This window comes from Melospiza georgiana, chromosome 17, assembly GCF_028018845.1.
Source record: "Melospiza georgiana isolate bMelGeo1 chromosome 17, bMelGeo1.pri, whole genome shotgun sequence".
In the NCBI taxonomy this organism is placed as follows: domain Eukaryota; kingdom Metazoa; phylum Chordata; class Aves; order Passeriformes; family Passerellidae; genus Melospiza; species Melospiza georgiana.
The window spans coordinates 2802637-2822157 of NC_080446.1; the positions used below are offsets into that span (position 1 = coordinate 2802637).

The 19521-nt window shown below is 46.8% G+C and overlaps 1 protein-coding gene across 3 annotated transcripts in view; it reads right to left on the bottom strand.

Moving 5' to 3' along the window:
- Positions 1 to 2055: 2055 nt before the first annotated feature.
- The window catches only part of PMEPA1 (prostate transmembrane protein, androgen induced 1), a 44167-nt gene continuing 26701 nt past the window's right edge, over positions 2056 to 19521 (bottom strand). For 2 of the 3 annotated variants that reach the window (XM_058036294.1, XM_058036292.1), the window contains 3 exons: positions 13295 to 13449; positions 7485 to 7538; positions 2056 to 7392 (listed from right to left, as the gene is read on the bottom strand). In XM_058036294.1, the coding sequence (XP_057892277.1) occupies positions 6829 to 7392; positions 7485 to 7538; positions 13295 to 13449 (773 nt within the window). In that variant the 3' untranslated portion in view covers positions 2056 to 6828. The remainder of the gene's footprint in view (positions 7393 to 7484; positions 7539 to 13294; positions 13450 to 19521) is intronic. The other variant, XM_058036293.1, reaches the window with a different exon arrangement.

Genomic DNA, 19521 nt, shown 5'->3' on the forward strand with positions numbered 1-19521 from the left:
TCATCTGCCAGGAGAGCAGGAGCAGGATGGACAGGACTCCCGAGGATGGCAGAGAGGCAGGGCTGGATCAGGACAAACAGGGAAATATAGAGACAAAAGAGCAAAAAAAAAAAAAAATAATAAAAAGAGCTTCTATGAGATTTAAATTCTCTGCAGGTGGAATTTGCACCTTCCAGCCAGTGCACCACAGAGCCCACGAGAGCTGCAAGAAGGGCTTCCACAAGAGCTGGAAGCACAGGGAAAATCTGAACCCGACTTCTTAACTCCCATTCCACTTGCAGCACAGAAATCTGTTTAAAATCAAAGGTTTGCCACCTGCGGTTTCCAAAAGTCACAAAATTGTTTCTTCCATTGAGCTGAAAAAAAAAACCTGACCAAAACCCAAAAATTTAAAAATACTCTTTTGCCAATCAGTGGTGCTGCAGTGTCCCCAGATCTCCTCAGCAGACATGGAAAGGTAGCTAAGTAACAGCTACCTCTGCCCATTCCCACGCACTGCACTGGTTGAACTTGATTTTTTTGTCATTTAAAAAAATTCCCTTTTGGAAAATGTGGTTTCAGCTGAGCTCTCTTTTTCTGTGGGAAGATGTTGGTTTCAGCTGTGATTCCAAAAATGTAATTTCGAAACAGCAATTCAAACCAAACCCTGCCCTGTCCCTGCCTCACCATGCCTGGGGCAAGGTGGCTGTATTCCACTTGGATATTTGTGATCCTGGGTTTGGGGCAGGGGCATTGCCTGCTCTCAGAAATTTTGTGTTTTGGTGTTTCTTTGGGCATGAGGTGGGAAGGAGGGTTTGGAGCTGCTCAAGCCAGCGCTGGGGTCACAGCATTGGCACAGCCTCACAATCTCTGACTTCCACCACAGGGAAAGTGCTCCAGCCAAGGCCAGCTGCTTTCCAGCGCTGTGTCAGCCCGGGCTGCCCTTCCAGCAGCAATGCACAGGGGACACAGGGATCCCACAAACAAACCCCAACCAGGAGGTGAGCGGCTCGGTTCCAGAACTGGAGCCACAGGGGTGGGTTTGGGGTTCTCCTCCCTGGGCTGCAATCAAGCTGCTTTCATTCCTTACCAGAGACATTCTCCCAGCTGACCATCAGCCTCGGGCTGTGTTGCAGATAACTGGACAGGCAGAGCATCCCAGCATCCTGCTGAAACCCACAGGAGCTCCTCGTGCCCAAAGCAAAGCCAAGTGTTCACCCCTTGCCCATCCAAAGCAGCTGGAGGAGCTGCTTGTCAAAGCCAGGGGCCACTTTTAACTTTTTTAACATTTTAACAGTGCTGCCACCTGAAATAAAGGTTTGTGACCAGCCAGAGAGGAGGGATGGGGAGACCAAGGGCTTGGGCAGAGCTGGCAGCAAACCCCAGGGATTAATAACTACACATCCCTTAGCCCCAGGGGGAAACCCGAGGTCTGGGTGAATCTACAGGACATCCATCCATCCTTCAGACACACAAAAGAAAACCCCCTGCAAACAGTCAAGTTTTCAATCGCTTTAATGTGATCACTGCAATTTGACCACAGTTTCAGAAAGGAAAAAAAAAAAAAAAAGAAGTCACACAAATTCTCTGTGCTTAGGATTTGAGTCAATCTGTGCAGCTCTCGTTGACTGACGTTACTCAAGTTAAAACCTTCTGACCATCAGTGACGCTCTCGGCTGGAAGGCAGGACCAGGAGGGTTGGACAGAGTGTGCAAAGCAGGAATGCTTCTTCTGGGCTTGGAGCTGTGCCACCTGCCCTGCTCCAAGGGAAACAGCTTTCCATGCACCTGCTCTGCTCCAGAGGGAAGAGCTGTACGTGCACACACACACAGGGAGCATGCAGATGCACCAGCAACCAGCTCCAGCTCCAGGGGTGGCAATGCAGAGCTGGGGCCGTGCTTCAGAACCAGGGGAACCCACACAAATATCCAAAACTGAGCACATTCATTTTCCAACATTCCAGAAGAAAATAGGAAAACTGAAATTACATTGTGTTGACAAGCCCTGATTTTTTCTTTCTTTTTTTTTTCTTTTTTTTTTTTTTTTTGGGGTAACAAAGCAAAAGGTGAAGGCAAATTTTCCAAAGTATTGTAAAATTTATTGTATAAGTATTGCAGCTTTTAGAATGACATATAATTGCCACTATTGGTTACTGGTACACAAGAAGCGTTTACAACAGATTTTTGTAAATTGGCATCAGAGTACATATTCATACTAAAACAGCAAAATATAGATAAGTACTGCATTGCATGTGCTGTCAATAGTTTACATAAGTTTAAATTGAACAGAACTCGGGATACAGGACTGCCTATAACAAACTCCAAAGCCAACACAATGCAACTGGAAGTTTAAGAAAATATTAATACAATGAAATGTGTCTATAAGGCAGGCAAATTAGGACTTTAATGTTGTCCTTCATGAGCTTCTATAGTACAGCAAAAATCTGAAGCGCAGTTTCTGGAAAACTTGTTTTTGTTTTGTTTTTATTTGTAGCTTTTGTTGTACACAGAATATCTCTGAGCAGTTCAGAGACAGAAGAGATTAAAATTCATTCTGTTCTGGTCTAGCACTGTTAATGCTACACATCTGATTCAGTCTTTTCCCAATCCTTAGGAAAAACATTGGGCTTTGATTTCTTTATTTTTTTTTAATATAGCAGTTAGTGCAATTTTATAATTCAATACATATACAAAAGGGTGATTCTCCAGAAAGCAATTGGATTTCCTTAGACCCCACTTAAGACAGAATGAATTTTGTAACACTTATGGAAACAACACGCTGGATTAGTAAAGCTGAGTCTTCAAACCGGTGTAACCAAGGGTTGTGAAGGGAACTCGTGTTTGACCAGAGTCAGCCCCAAGTGAAACCCATCCTTCCACCCCACCAGAATCCACAAAGCCACGTTCCCACTCCAGGCCAGTGAGGTTTGGGGGCACTTTAGGGATGCTGTTTGCTGTACTGTAAGCTAAGAAACTCTGTAAGATCAACAACCCCTTTTAAAGCTAACGCGACTTAAAACTCCGAGCAAAAAGGCAGGCTAGGACATGAGGTTGCTAAGCATTAGCAATGCTTTGATTCTTCTGTATTTCTTTAAAAATAAATCACTTTTAAGGGGCCTGAATCTCTGTGCTGGCAGCTGCAGGACACTCTAGCACCGCTCTCCACTGAGCTGCACCAAGGCCAGAGGAACATCAGCAAGGGTGTGCAAAGCAAATTCCCTGCCTTGGTGGCAATTCAGGACATGGGAATGGGGAAGAAATGGACCCCGAGGCAAAAAGTAACATTAAATAGTAGTAATAATAATAATAACAACAATAACAACAACAATAATAATAATAAAAAAACAGAACAGACCATTATTTCTAAACACCCATTCAGAACTTGGAGTCGATCTGGGCCCCAGATCTGGTATCTGCACTTGAAATACACAATTCTCAGGACTGCTAAGAGAGGGATGGACAGAAGAAAGACAAAAGATAACAGCTGAGCTCTGCTGAGGAGCTGCACCCACTGCCTGGACCTGGGGCTCTCCCCACTGGAGCTGCAGCAGACAGGGAAAGGTGGCAGCTTGGGGTTTGTGCATGGATGGGCTGAAAGGCATCATTTGCAACAGAAATTTGGTGTTGATGAGCCACCCCATTTCACACTCATTAAGCTCCCCAAACTAGAGAAAGAGGTAAATGAAACTGGACCCAGGAACTCAACAAACTGACCACTCAAGCACAGAGCTTGGGGTGACACTAGACAAATAAAAGCTCACACTGGAAGAGGATTGGGGAGGGAGGGGAAAAAAAAGGAGGAAAAGAGAATTGGTTGAAATTTTGAGGACTTTCAAGCATGAGAGCTGGGTTCAATTGCACTGCATCTTCAGACCCTCTCCCACTACCCCTCTGTGCCTATCCAGCCCCTGCCCACTTCCCTGACTTTCCCACGGGGTTCGGTGGCCAGGTGACACCCTGTGACAAGACAATCTCATTTCTTAACAACCTCTGGTCCCCACACGACCTCTTTACTCACTGCTCAGTTTTAAACATGTGATGCATATTCCACCCAAAATCTGCTGAGGTAACCGTATTTTTTTAATAGCAAACAAAACTAGTTCAGGTCACTGAACAACACTCCCCTCCCTCCCCAGAAAAAAACAAAACAAAAAAACAAACACACCCAACCCCAACAACACTATTCACGCATTTTGGCTCAAGAGGGCAGTAGATATTATATTTCGCTTTCTCTTTTGGTTGGTATCTCAGTTACAATATCCACCACAGATTCCTACCTCCCCGGGTAGGATAATGTGCATAAAACGTGTTCAAGTTCCCTAAGAACAGTCGGAGCAGAGCAGCGGCCAAGGGAGCAGCAGGCGTGGCCAGGCACAGGGAGCTGCTCCGGGAAAAAGGGACTGCAAAAGTGAATGCAAGGTCCAAAGGAGCAAGAGACCAGACGCTGGTTACTTGTACTGCTAACGATGATTCTGTGTCCCCCTCTCTAATAAGGGAGGGTTACTGTTTGTTTAATAAGGCACTAAATAGACATGTTACATAAAGGAAAGATACATTTTAAAAACTCGTACAAATTCACCAGTTTTGTACCTTTCATGACACACTAGATTTATTCCTTTGCATTACTTTATTTTTTGTGGCTTTTTTTTCTTTTTTTTTTCCTTTTTTTTTTTTTAGGTCATCAAAATTTAGGTTAAGTGACTGTAAAACTATGAAGATTTCAAGAGCTGTGGAAAAGCAGTTTGAAGTATTGAGAAGGTACAGGACTATTTCTAGGCAGAAATAAAAAAAAAAGCAAAAAGCAAAAAAAAAAAGATCAAACTTCAAGTTCAGCTATTCAACATCTTCTTTAAAATATATATAAATATTGTTCAAATGGTCAGAACTTCAAAACCGTTCTCATGGTTATGGTTTTTTTTCTTTTTCAAGTAATAAAAAAGTTGCTTAAAAACAATAGTTATTGCCTTTATATCTTTCATTTATGTCACTCTACTAGATAGCATCCTGCAGGAAATCAAATCACACCCCCTTGTAAAATTCTCGCTCTCTGTGGCTCCCTTCCGACCCTTCCTCGCGCTCAGAGACGGGACCCCAACGGGATCTTTCCCTTTTGCCTTCTCCCCTCGCTCTCTCAGTTTCCCCACTCACTCACTCAGTCACCTACCAATTCACCACGAGGTGAGGCCCCTACCAGACACCGAGGTGACAGAAAATGTAAACAAGAGCAGAGCAAGACAAAGCGCTTCCAAACCGAGAGAAATTAACCGCGCGCAGTGCCCGGCGGCGGGAGGGCAGCGGGACCTGGGGGGAAGGATGTCCCAAAAGAGGTAAGGGGGGGTTGCTTCTAAAGCCTTAAGCGTTATTTTTGTAGCCTTTAATTAATACAACACAGGAGCAGATTCATTTCCATCTACTGTACCTGGTGCCTCTTTAGCTGGATAACAAACGTCAAAAATAGCGACAACCAGGGACGGCGGCGCCGTGGGACACGGCTGCGCCCGTTCATCCCAAACTGAGGTTTGGGAGGTTGAAACAAAATGAAAATGATGTTCACCACCACCACCACCACACTTTCCACCTCGTCCTTTCAACGAGACATTTAAACCCAGCTGAAGGGCAGCCAGTGGGTGCGTTACCAGTTCCTCACATCGACTTCCACAACCACTGCTTCGGCTCCAGCAGGGCCCTTCAGTTGAACATGGAAAGAAATAAACCAAAAAACACTTTTGTTCCTTCAGACACAGAAGTTTATTCTCAACCCCACCACCCTCCCCTCCAAAAAGTTAGAGGTTGTCCAAAAAAAAAAAAAAAAAAAAAAAAAGAAAAAGAAAAAAAGAAAAAAAATCAAGTAATTTTTGCCTGCTTCACTCATTCCTGACTGCGAGAAGCAGGGAGTTTTCATTTTACCTTGTTACTCCAATAATCCTACCGGATGACAGACAGACACACACCAACTCCTCTTGCTTTGTAGGGAATGTATAAAAGCCGTGGCTGTCGGCGGCCACGCGCAGGGACTCTGGAAATTAAGGATTTGCATAAGCTGCAGTCTCGCTCACCGCTCCTCCCAGGGCTGGCATCTCCACTCCAGCGATCCTCCTCCCCTTCCAGCTACTTTGTTCTTCACTTCCACATAGATCCCTTAACAGGTTCATGGTAGACATGATAGAGGCTTTGACCAACACAAGCACTGACATATTTATATTAAAAAATAGTGCAAAATTTCAACATTTATATAAATAACTCTAAACCCCTGCTTTTGATTTTTTTTTTTGTTTTTTGTTTTTTTACAATGTAATACATGCTTTTTGAGTTGGCACTCAAAAAATTGCCATTTTTCTTCTAGTTCAGAAAACAACTTTTTTTTTGAATAGGCCTCTTCTAATACAAAAATACTCCTGCTCCTTACACATACACTTTCTCTTATTTTTAATATATATTTATATATTTATATTGCAGATCTTTAAACAAAATGGTTTTTGTGCAAATATTTTGTTTTTAAAGATAAGTGAAATAATCAAACAAAAAAAAAAAGCATTCACACACAGCCCAACTAGAAACAAACAAAAAAAAAAAGACTACAGTTGAATTTTTTTTTCCTTTTTAAACGTCTAGACACAGCTCAATAAAGAAATGTTTTTGCAAGCTTGGTAGGCTTGTGCATTCAGACCAGACATAACAAGTAAATATTTATACACGGAGAGATGGGGAAGGGCTTCTTTTTTTTTTCTTTGCTCATCTTCCTCAACTCTCTCTCTCTCCTTTTTCTTTTAACGAGAAGTGCAGAGTGTTTCATTTACTTTCTTGCCTTTTTTTTTTCACTTTTCCTTTTTTTTCCTTTTTTTTTTTTTTTTTAAAAGGGGTGCCCTTTTTGTTTCTCTTTCTCTTTGTTCCACGCCGTCGTCGTCGTCGTCGTTGTGCTCTCAAGGCCATTGATCTGTGAGGGATGGAGTCTGCTGCCCTCCAAGATGGGGGGCACGCCGCTGTTGTTCTGCTGGTGCTGGTAGAAGGTGGAGCCGGGGTAGTGGCCGATCACCTCGCTGTAGGTCGGCGGCGGCCCCTCCATCCTGCCGCTGCTGCCGTAGCAGGTGGCGCTGATGCCAGAGTTACTGCTGGGGGGGCACGGCCCCCCGAACACGGAGTTATCTATCAAGTCACTGTCGAAGATGGTTCTGTTTGGGGGCGCGCGCACGGACTCCCTGTTGAGCTCCATCTGCTGCTCGGGGTCGCGCAGCTGCAGCGTGCAGGGTCCCTGGTAGGGCGGCGGCTCCTCGCCGTCCGACAGCGAGATGGTGGGCGGCAGGTCGATCTCGTGCTGCAGGTACGGGTACGTGGGCTGGAACCGGTTGAAGCGGTCCCTCTGCAGGAAGGAGGGCACTGCCAGGCGCTCGCTGGGCCGCGGGGTGTAGATCTGCTGCTGGAAGGGACAGGACAGGAGGGGAGAGGAGAGGGGTGAGAGGCGGGAGGTGCTGGGGCACAGCGGGACAGCGGGACGGGCAGCGCTCTCACCTCGCTTATGCCGGTCCCCGACACGGTGCTTTCCGAAGGCCACAGGCTTCCCTCCTGCGTGGGAAAGGAGAGAGAGGCCAGGGTGAGTGATGCCAGGGGTGTAAGATCCTGCTGCCAACAGCCCGTTCCAGGTGTCGCCTGGAGAAAACACTGCCACCAACGTGTTCCTGCCCTCCTGCACCAACCCCAACCAGCATCTCCAACTGCCATCGTGTGTGCTGGGCATCGTGTGGGTGAGTGATGCCAGGGGTGTGAGCTCCTGCTGCAAACAGGAGTCACCTGGAGAAGACACTGCCACCAGCGTGTGCCTGCCCTGCCTCACAAACTCCAACCAGCATCTCCAACTACGATTGTGTGTGCTGAGCATCGTGTGGGTACCTGCTCCAGTGTCACCACATGGCCACTGAAAACACCTCTTCCGAGCAAAACTTCCCTCCCCTTGCATCTCCATCTCCATTTAATGGATGGTTTGCAGAATGAATGATGAGAACAGCACTACCAAACAGCCCTCTCCCATGTGCAGACTTCCCCCCTGCCACCCCCACACCCCCAGCACGGTTCTTTCCCTGGTTCAAACATGCCAGAGGAGTATTTTTCAATTTGTGATCCATGAGCCGTGGGTGATTCACAAGACATCAAAAAATGCTCCATGAAATAATGACAAGATTAAAAAAAAAAAAAAAAAAAGGAAAAAAACCAAACCAAAAAAAAAACCCTCACACCCACATTCTGATGCTCACAACCACGGACATCATGGGAAAATAAAGATAATAAGTGAATAACCAAATGTTAAGACTAATTTTGATTTGGCTAAAAAAAAACAAAAAGAAAAAAACTCTGTAGCAACAGGATAGTTTCAGAGTATTTTTTCCCAAAGAGTAAGTGGTCCTTGACTTAAATAGACTGAGGGAATGCAGTGCAGAGGCTTTCTTACACTGCAAGCATCGCCCTGATCCTGAGATCCAAACCTCAGTGCCAATAACCCCAGGCAGGGTGAAGCCACAATTTCCCCCAAACTCTGAGACTAGTTTACAATTCATGATCAAAACAAACAAACAAAGGTTCCTCCCATCTGCTGGTGATACTCTGAGCACGCACAGTTCACCCCAGACTTTTTTGCCTTAGGAACTGCAATATTTAAATATTGCTAATATTCACATATAGCAACATCCCTCTGGCAGGCAGAGCTGGAGGAAAACAGCCAGAAGGCTTGTAATTATAACTTGGAACTTCCCAGCTCCTTGCAGGTGAATCTCCAGTTCTGGCACTAGTAAGCCAGGCACAGGCAGAAGTATTTAGCACCAGTGGAAAAAAAAATGCCAAGGGAAAAAGAAACCCCATTTTTCCCTTTAAGTGTTGCACTGAGAGGCTGGTCTGAGGAAACCACACACCTTCCTCCTATGAGAGCTCCTATTTCTCCACCTGCCCCAAACACAGCACCAGCACCACATTAAAATCTCCAGAGAAATCACCCATTATATCCCCCACCCTCCCGTTTTCTCATTTTTCCCCAATGCTGGAATGTATTTTCTCCTTTGGCATAGGACGTGGTATCAGGTACAGAGAGAATCCATCAGGTTCTGGGTTTTGAAGCTGAGCTCTGCACACAAACCTCGAGGCAGGGCTGGTGCCAGTGCAAGGAAAACAGTGATTTAAATGGAAATGAGTCTGCCCAGAGCCTTCCCCCTTCTCCAAGGGGTTTTGAGGAGCACCTTCAGGAGCAGAGGTGAATGTCACAATGCCAGCAGCTCCCTGGCCACAGCTGGGCAGTGTGCTGGCTGAGCTGCAGCCCCGTGGCCCTTCCCGAGCAGGACAACCCTGTTTCACTGCAGACCTCGGCACTCCACCATGCAATTGTTTACACAGGCATGGGCTGTTTAGTCTGGTCCATTTTACACGGATTTCTTGCCTGCAGGGAGAGTCTGCAGTCCATCTCCCCCAGCAGCCAAATGATCCAAGAGGAACTGCATGTGCCACAGGACAAATCCTCACCTCCAACTGACACCAAAGGGCCCGGGGAGGATTTCCAGAGCCACCACAGGCGCTGCCAGCCTGTCACCTCATCCCAAAGGACACCATAGCAGTGGGCAGGAGCGGGAAGCACTCCCAAAATTGTGTTTACTTTGCCGTGCCCCCGTGGCAGACTTCCTGAGCAGCGAGTACCCCGCTGCCTTCTGCTAGATGTTTTATATTTAACTTGGCAGTGGGCAGCGCCATGGCAATATCCCATCTGCTCCCCCCTTTCCCGGGAGTGATGTCAGCCAGCTCCCACGAGGGTGGCTGCTGAGATTCCTGGTGCTTCCCAGCCCTGCCAGGCTCAGCTGGGGCAGGGGATGGGCAGGGCTGCTCCACCCCAAACATGCCCTGCCCCGGGTGCCCAGGCAGCCACAGCCTCACCAAGATCCTGCCCATGTGTCTGGAATCAAAGCTCTGGCTCACACACAGTCATCTGTTTGTACAGATGAGGTCCAGGAATGATGCCCTGGGCAACACGTGGATGCAAGAGTAGCAGAAAGAGCATTAAATGGGATGAGCAGAGAGAGGAGGGGCAGACAGGAGACCCATGTTCTGTAGCCATTATTAACCACCTCTCCCAGGACTCCTGTGCCCATGGGTGATCCACCACAGGCACCCAGTGCTCCCCAAAACCAACCCCTGCCTCACACACTACCATGAACCCATCTGGGGAGCAGCTCAGCTCCCCTAAAAACTCCATAGCAAGATTAAAAGTGCTGGAAATCAGTAGTCAGAGGAGGGCAAAGCTTCAGGACAGGATACATCCCTGCTTTCAGCCTTTACTTTGGCCTGGGATGGCTCCACAGCCCCACTGAGCCAAGCAAAACTGCAGGAGCAGATCCTCAGCCTCTCCTCACCCACCTCTGATTTTCAGAATATTTAGGACTTGAATCCATCTCAACAATGAACAGCCTAGAAAGCCACAGGTTTCTGAAATGAAAGGTGAGATTCTGCTGTCTTGGGAGCAAAACAGCTGTAAAAGCCTCCACAAGAATTGCAGGACTTGCTGCAGAACCTAAAATTACTTTAAAATGTCTTTTTAGACATCAATCTTCAACTTTTTTTAGAACTACTTGTTTTAGTGATGTCAGAGAATTTTCTCTGTAAAGCTGCATGGTGCAGATTAAGTCTCTGAGCCATCAGGAAGACTCATTTTCTATTTTGGGGGACACAAAGGTACTGTTTCTTGGGGGAGTGGGATACCACTGTCACAAAGGTGCAGACAAAGTGCCATTCTAAAAGGAAAAAAGTTATTAGAAACATTTCTTATATATTCTTAGTTTGGGAAAATCAAAGGTGCTTGTCATGAGGAGACAAGAGTTTAAGTACAGCAAGAATGGTGATGGAGAAACGCATGAAGCAATACAAAAACTGCTTGCCAGTGAGAGCCGCATTAAAAAACCCTTTAGGGAAATTAATTTCTCCTTCAGCTGTAATTTTTGAGCTGCAGCTACAAAAAAGGACAACTCCAGCAGCCCCAGCAGCACCCTGACCATGGGATGAACTGCTTTAATATTTCAGCAGATGAAAAGCGCGAATGCAGCTCCGGTGCCCGTCTGCGGTCACGACACCAAAATGAAGTTTGGGATTTAAAAAGTTCAGTGCAAGTTTAATGGATTGCATCAAGCAGCATCCAGCCCAGCGTGGCCTCTGCCTGCCAGGCTCCAGCCCTCCTTCAGACTGTTTTCCACTGACAGACACTGAAAGGTGCTGCCTTTCAGGTGTTTATTATGCTGGATCCCCTGTAACGAGCTTCCCACTCCACCAGTGCTGCACACACAGCATGGACAGGGCAGGAGATGGGGAACAACCACAAAGATGGGAAAAATGTAAAATAACCCCAAAATTATATATTCCTATTTCTCTCCTTAGCTCCAAAAAAGGTTTGGAAGACTTCACATCCTCACTGGGGTTGAGCAGATGCACAGAGGTCAAACACTGCTGGAAAGCCATTTAATCACTGATGTGTCTGAAGGCTGAATAAGTAACAGAGTTGAGCCAAAAAAATGCCTGGCAATTTTGGCTTGGTAAAATTTAAAAGAAAAAGACAATAAAGGGGGAAAAGGAATTGTTTTTTAAAGAGTCGACTTTTCATTCAATCTGAAATTTTTGGTGATTTTCTCTTTTCTTTCTGTGTTAGCCTTCTGAACTCTTTTTAAAGAAAATAAAACTGCAGGCCACTAAAGAACACAGAAATGACTGTATTAAAATACAGAGGGCTTGAGCTGAACTTTGAAAATGTAAAACTACACATTTGGCATGGTGCAGGTAAAACATTCTGGACATGATGATAATACAATGAAGCAATCTGAAAATGGGCAAACAATGTTTCTGCTATTTTTAATAACTCATGTGCTCGGATGCCCACACCCTGCTGCTGCTGGCAGTGGGTGCACGGGACCGCAAGAGGAACACAAGATTTCCGGGTGGAGCTGGGATGTGTGTGGGGAGCTGGGCTCTGAGCCCCAAAGCAGGAGGTGCCTGAGCCATCTCCACCCTCACACCAGCTGCTTTAACGTGGGATCAGCATCCCGTGGGATCAGGCATTCCCAGCACTCCATCCTACTGCAGCAGGGGCAGATCCTGAGCTGGGATCACAGCCCAGTGCTCACAGCCCACACAACAAGGGGTTAATGGGGCTGGGGTTGGCACAGCTCTCCTTCCCACGGGGCATCCCCCTCAAAAAGCAGCCAAGAAGGGACCAAGAAGGGACCTGTCTGCTGTGTGTGGTGTGTGACAAAACAGCAGCTACGAGGGACAGCCCTGGGGAGCCTGCAACTGCACTGAAGGATGGCTTAGTGAAACATCTTAGATACCCCTCTCAAAAAAATAATAGAGGAAAGAAAATGGAAAAATAGAAGAAAAAACCCCCGAGTAATCTCTGTATTTGATCTTTTTCCTGCAGCAAGTATGGATTTGATTAGGGGAGCACAGCCCCACACAGAGCAGCACACAGCACCAGTGGTGTGTCCAGCCTGCAGAGGAGGGGGCAGGCAGCAGCGACCTTGAGGGAGCCCCATTTAAAGGGTTCTAAGACCCTTCAGGGTGAATGCTAAGAAAGAGAATATCTGTACAAGACATCCCTGCACTGAAGACAAAGCCATGGAAGCAGCAGTGAACAGTACATGCTCCCCTCCACAAAAATGTGATGTCTTTTCTCTATACATCCTTCTAAGTCTCTCTGAGCCACTACATTTGAGGAAACTGCATGAACCAACATCTGCCTTGAGGCTGCTGAGGCTTCCCCTCAAATCCCTGTCAGAGGTACAATTCACACATTTCTCCTCAGGCTTTTATGGAGCTGGGAGCCTGGGTTAAGAGAGCCTCTTGCACATCCCCTTGGAGAGATCTCTGCTGGTCTGGCTGACAAATGATTTCTGCCCCTTCCACCACAGTGATGCCAGCAGCACGGGTGAAAACTGGAGCAAATTAATGATACTCAGGATTTCCTGCTCTCTGCAGAGCAGGCAGGAAGTTTTTATACAGACACTTGAGACTAACTGGAGCCAAAGGACTGGGTAGTTTGGGACTGCTAAACCAAGGCAGATGAACCAGCTGGGGGTGGTGGTTTCAGGAGCAGGACATGCCAAGAACAGTGTGCAGTCACTTCACTAATGTAAAATCCAAATTGCAAAGCTCAAGGCAAAGGCAGAGGCTACGGCTGTCCATACACACAGCACCCTAAAGAGCCAGAGGCACCCCAAAAATGCCCCTTCACCCCCAAAACAGAGACAGATGATGCCAAGGGCAAACACAACCTGGCCCGTGTGGCTGGAGAGCAGGGTGTGACTTACTGAGGAGAGGTTCTCGTCGCGCCGCCTGCCCTGGCTGTGCCGGCTGATGAAGGAGCGCGCAGAGAGCTTGTAGTGGTTCAGCAGGCACGTGATCACCACCACCATCACCATCATCACCACCACGATTATGATTATCTGTACAAACTCCAGCTCCGCTGCAAGAGAGACAGACAGATTTGAGCCATCGGGAACAGCAGCAGGCAATGAGCACAACAACAACTGAAGTGGCTGAGACAACACTGACAGCGCTGCACCCTTCCTGCCACAGCTTCACACGTGGGCTCTGCGTGCCCTGAGCCCACAAAAACCTCATCCATTCGCTTTTTCAGTGTCACAGAAGAGTCTCCAGGAGAGATCTTTGCAGACAATCTACACGGCAGAGTGTCCTGGCTGCAGCACAGACTGGAGCTCCCAAAGATCTCCTGGGTGTCACAAAGCCAGGAGCATCCCAGTGCCTCACGTGCCTCTCTTGGGGCTGCAGAGCCATGAACCAACAGAATTCATCCTAATGACACAGTTCAGCTAAATGCAAGCTAAATTTCTGCAGTTCTCTTCCCATCACCACTACTCCTTCCTCTGGGGAGGACAGGACTGAGCCCTCCTTGGCCCATCCCTGCACATCACACATGCCCTCTGTCCCAGGGTCAGACAGGGGTGGCCCAGGGGACAGCCCAGCACAGCAGGCAGTGGCAGCCCCCATTTCCCAGGCTGCCCACCCACCAAGGGAAGCAGAAGCAGGGGGGTAGAGCTCCTGCCTTGGGGTGAGACGCCAGATGGGTGCCATGCTCTGCCACGGGGCCACATCCCACAGCTCCAGACAGCTCAGGGCTCGGCCAGCTGACAGTGGCAGCTTGAGTGGCTTCAACTGGCAGAAAGGAAAACTGCCAAAACCCCTCCAAACAAACACAACAAGCAAACAGACTATCCTGTTAACTCTGCAGACACTTGGCAGGAGGCAGCGAGGAGTCGCTCCTAAAATTTCCTAAGGAAATAATTCCTCACACCTCTCTGAGGCTTAGGAAAATTGAGCACTGGAGGCAAACATTGTGCTGGGTCATTATTTCCATGAATTTGGTGCCCAGAGAGTACATGCCATTCCCAAACTGCTCAGTCACTCCCCCCATTCCCCTTCAGGCCAGCAGTGCCCAGGACTGGGCAGCAGCAACTCCAGTGCCCAGCACAAAGGAGGGGCCAGACAGCAAAATTCAATCATTCTGGGGATTTACAGCTTGTTTGCTTCTCAGCAGCGACAGCTATAAAATCCAGTTTGGGAAAGCCATGCCCTAAGCTATCATGGATGCTGCCATCTATATTTAATCCATACAGACACACACATATATATCTGCAGACACACAGCAAGGCCCATCAGACCTCAAAGGGCACCACTCACTCATACCAGCTGGGGTGGCTTCTGCTGAGTCAGGCAAATTTATTAGGTTTTTTGTTGGTTTTTTTTTTTGTTTTAATGGAAAGTTTTCTCCTGACAGGTGGCATTTGAGTGCCAGTAAAAGCAAATAAATGTCAAGAAAACAGTCCAGGTGGTGAGTGCTGCCAGTTACCTTGGAGCTCTTTCTGCTAAACAGCAGTTATTTCTGCCACTGCCCAAAATGCTCCACCAGCTCTGCCCACTGCCTGCAGAAAGCAGAATTATGCCTTGAAAGCAGGAGCCTTATCAGGCACTTGGAGCTGGATGGATGAGGGACTGTGAGCCCAGATCCTTCCAGCACCCCTAAAATGCAGCTGCCTCTCCTCTGGAAGGTTGCACACAGGGTGGGAAGAGAGGGATTAAAAGCCAAACATTGTACAGGAGTTTTGCCTTAGAAATGCTAGATAAGCTCTGGGTCTTTCACATCAACCCCAACAAGTCGCCCAGTGCCACTGTGAGAGGAACAGCATGGAAGAAAACCACATTCCCATAAATTTGATCCAGCCCCAAAGCAGCACAGCTCATCTGTGGGACCCAAAAGCTGCCCCTGTGCTGGAGGAACTGGCTGGAACAGGGCCCATCTCGTGCACAAATCATTATGGAAAAGACAAAAGTAAGCAAAAAAAAAAAAAAAACAAAAAAAAACCCTAAATGTTTTTAAGAAGATGAGTCACTTCAGCCTCAAAATGCAGCATGTGCTTTGGCCATGGTAAGAAAACACAAGAAAAAGTATAAATGAAGCTGGAGATGGAAAACTTCCTTTTCTGTTAAAAGGGGTTATATTTCTAAAGAAAAACAAGGCCAAAGTAGTAATAAAGGAAAGTTCCTATCCTAGGACAAGAGATGCCTTAAATGAACCAAACCTTGCTAAATTGCTCCTGGTGCTTCAGTGACACAGGTGAAGCTTTGGCCCAGGAAATTCCTTCCCAGGAAGGAACACACAAGATGTGCCACCTACAAATGACCTAAACCAGAATTCCTGCACACACAGACACAGAACCAGCAGAGCCTGAAGCAGAAGAAAGGATGGGAATTCCATCAGCATCTGGGACAAAACACCAGTGTCTCATCCACGCTCAGTGCCCTGGGACTGCTGTAACTGGGGATTACAGGCAGAGGTGCCACAGGATGATCACCAGAACAAAGGGGATGCTGCCTTCCAGCTGGGATGCTCCTCCTGCCCCATCCCTACCCCAAGCCCAGGCTCTGAGCAGCAGCCCAGCCTTTCCATGCCCAGGAGCAAACCCATCCTGCTTTAATCCCAAGAACACTCAGGTTGCCCAATCTGGCCTTTGGAAAAAATAAAATAAAAGTCAAACCAAACAAACCACCCCCCCTACACACACACACACACTCAATTTGTGCTTTTCATGTTTCAAGAGACTCATATCCACTCGAGGCACCAAAGTTTCTGCCAGCTCTCCCTCTGTTTTAACTTGTCTTCATGGGCTTCTTTTCTGCAGAAGGGAAAACAAACCCAACACACTGGAAAGCTGGATATGCTCAGTAAGAATTTTATCCAAGCAGCTCAGTCAAACTAATGAAGAAAGATCATTAAAACCCCAAAGTTTGAGTTAATATGCTATTATACAAGTGCAATTCAGCTGCTATGCTAATAAAAAGCCTTTGGGGAATGAAAAACAAGCCAAACTGCAAAGCACATAATTTATAATTCTACTGGTATTCTTAAAAACACACACACAACAAAACAAGAAAAAAAATACTCAACACATTTTGTATTTGGCTTCCTAATCATTGTCACTTTTCAATTAGAAGAGACCTCATTCCATTTCTCTCTGTAATTTTCCCCAAGGGAAGTGTTATAAATGCACTAGGCTTTACAAGATGGGCATATTCCGCCTCCAAATGCAAAGCAAGGTCACACTAATTTAATTTTGCATAATTTTTATTCCAGAATACGTTTCAAACTAACAGGTTCAGACATCACATTGAAGTGACACAACCTGCTTTTCCGTGTTTTCCGTCTAGACGCGGCAGCTCCGGGAGCCGGGCGCCGTGCGTGCCCCCCTTCTGCAAGTCAGCACTTCCCCTCAGCACCCCAAAACGGGCTGTTCGTGACCAAGGAGAGCACTTGTCACCTCCCATTGCTCATCTTCACTGCTCACTTGCCACTTCAAGCCACGCACGGCCTCGGACAAGGGGGCTGTGGAGATGTATGAATGAGTGATGGGCACTCTGCGCTTCCACAGCCTCTGCACTCCACTCCCCTGTATTTATAGGAAGCTCATGCCCTTGCTGCCCTGTCACAGACATCTTCTATGGAAAATCCTTTCCTTAGGAAAAGAGAGAAGTTGAGAGGCCTCAGGAACAAAATGCAAACAATGGTTATCTGCTGCTGTGAAATGCAACAGGTGCATCTGTGATTGGTCTCATGCGGTTGTTCCTAATTAATGGCCAATCACAGTGTCCGAGACACAAGCCTTTCTTATTCATTCTTTCTTTCTTTTTCTATTCTTAGCCAGCCTTCTGATGAAGTCCTTTCTTCTATTCTTGTTTTAATTGTTTTAATATAATATATATAATAAAATAATAAATCAAGCCTTCTGAAACATAGAGTCAGATCCTCATCTCTTCCCTCATCCTCACAGCCCTGTGAACACGGTCACACTGCCCACCCTGCTGCCCAGTCACCAGGACCATGAAGCTCTGGAGTGTCTCAGATTTCTGGATTTATGCGTGGGTCCCTCACTGAGGGCTGGCATGCTGCAGACCCTGCTCACAGCTCCACAGGAGATGCTGCAGGAAGGAGCACCTGGGAGCTTCCCCGAGTCCTTACAAACAGAACACTGGCACCCACAAAATACTGGCACCCACAGGTACAAATTAATTAATATATTTACAAGGACAGAGAGTGATTTGAGTCAATGGTGATGCTGGGAGCACCCTTACAGCCGCAGGGGAGGTGAGGTTGGGTTACACTTTAAATGCATTGCCTTGCCTTTTACAGCTACATTTCAGTTCATAAAATGCTTCCTATAAACTTTATTAATGCCCTTCCTTCCACACAGAGTATCTCTGCAGAAGACAAACTCTCCAAACCACCACAAGTATAAAGGAGGAAAAAAAACCCCAAAACCTGTATTTGGCTGCAATCATTCCAGACACTCCAGCTATCATTTACAGGTGGACAGAACAGCTTAGAGGCAAGGTCCCAGCCAAGATGACCTGTGCTTTCAGCCAGGTATAACACACATCTGCAGGTCAAACCAGTCATCCCTGAGCTTCAATTACAATTTCTGTAGGTACTGGAATTGTGTATCGTGTAAGAAGTGACAAGAAAAAGTGAAATTACTCAGGAGATAACAGCTAAGATGAAGAAATGTAGCTGCACTAGCCGTAACTCCTAAGGAAAAAAGTTGAAAAAAACCTCACACTCTTAACACACTCACTTTCTTACACACTCTCTCTTACAAACTCTCTCACACACTCTTACACATTTTTACACAGACACATATACACTCATTAAAGAGTGTTCTCCCTTTCAGAGGCTGTGGACAGCAGAGATGAAAGAACAAAGAACTTCAGATGGCAGATTACTCACCCTCTCTCATCTGCTGGGTCATCTCAGAAACTATCAGAGCAGGCAAAGTCATTACTGCACTATTTTTGTATTAGCATCTGCTACATTTGTCTTCTAATACCCCCATAAAACCAGAGAGAAGGGCCCATCAGATTGTCAACAATTGTGTTTGTTTACGAGGGAGCAGGGGAAGATCCAGAATATGATCTCAATATTGACAGTGCTGCTGCTGGCACTGACTGGCAGCACCTTGAAGCTGCAGCAACAGCAAAGGAAGCAGGATCAGGCCTGTGACAACAGGCAGGACAGCAGGGAATAGATAATTTTGGGCCTGTTTCATGCATCATCAGTACAGTTAACAGATAAACTTCATTGATTCAGCACAGTCAATCCTGATGCAGTGAGCAGAAATGATGCCCTGCCAGCCTGTGAGGACAGGCTGAGATGGGGCAGGAGGGCAGGGAGCAAGGGAGACTCAGAAAAGGAGCCAGTTGAAATAAAAACATTGCTGGAAAAAAGGAGATAGAGCCTCAAGAAGTCCTGTTCATAGTGCCAAGCTTTGGGCTGTAACTGTGTTTAATATAGTTCTTTTTTTCAGATGTCACCCAGGTAATCAAGCATCACATCCTCTGAGTCACTGGCAAATGGTGGCCTTATCCTCCCACCCCCATTTTTGTTTGTTTTAAAGGAAACAGCCTTATTTCATGCTTAATAGTCACACAAATATCAGACTGCTTGGGCCTCAGAACATTTTTTGGTGCTTAAAAACCACAGCAACTGTCCTGGCTGCACCACTGGGCCTGTTTTCAGAAGGTGACCTTGCCAAGCTCACCCAGCTTGGTGGCAGCTGCAGGGAGTGGGACAAACATCCAAGGGCCACAGAGGCAGGATCAGCATGGCAGAACTCAGCTTTTAGAGGGAAATGGCAAATGTGAGAGCTGGGGTCAGCAGCTCTGTCAGCCAGGACGCTCTGGGCTCTGAGCAGAGACCTGTCAGCCGGACACTTGTTTAGAGAAACTCCTGGAGACATGAAACAGCTCCCTCAGAGCAGTGAGAACTAACAAGGTTCTTTGGGACACACCAGCTCTCTGAAATCTTGCATATGCCAACCCCTTCTCTCTTTTCTCTGCCTACTTCTCTCACCCTCCCCTTTTCCAGGATTTTTAGATGAGGTATTTCACACACAGTCAGGCTGATCCCAGCCTACCGAGATGACTGCAAGCAGTACATGGCTTTTGAAGTTAGTCCCAGGGTGAGAAC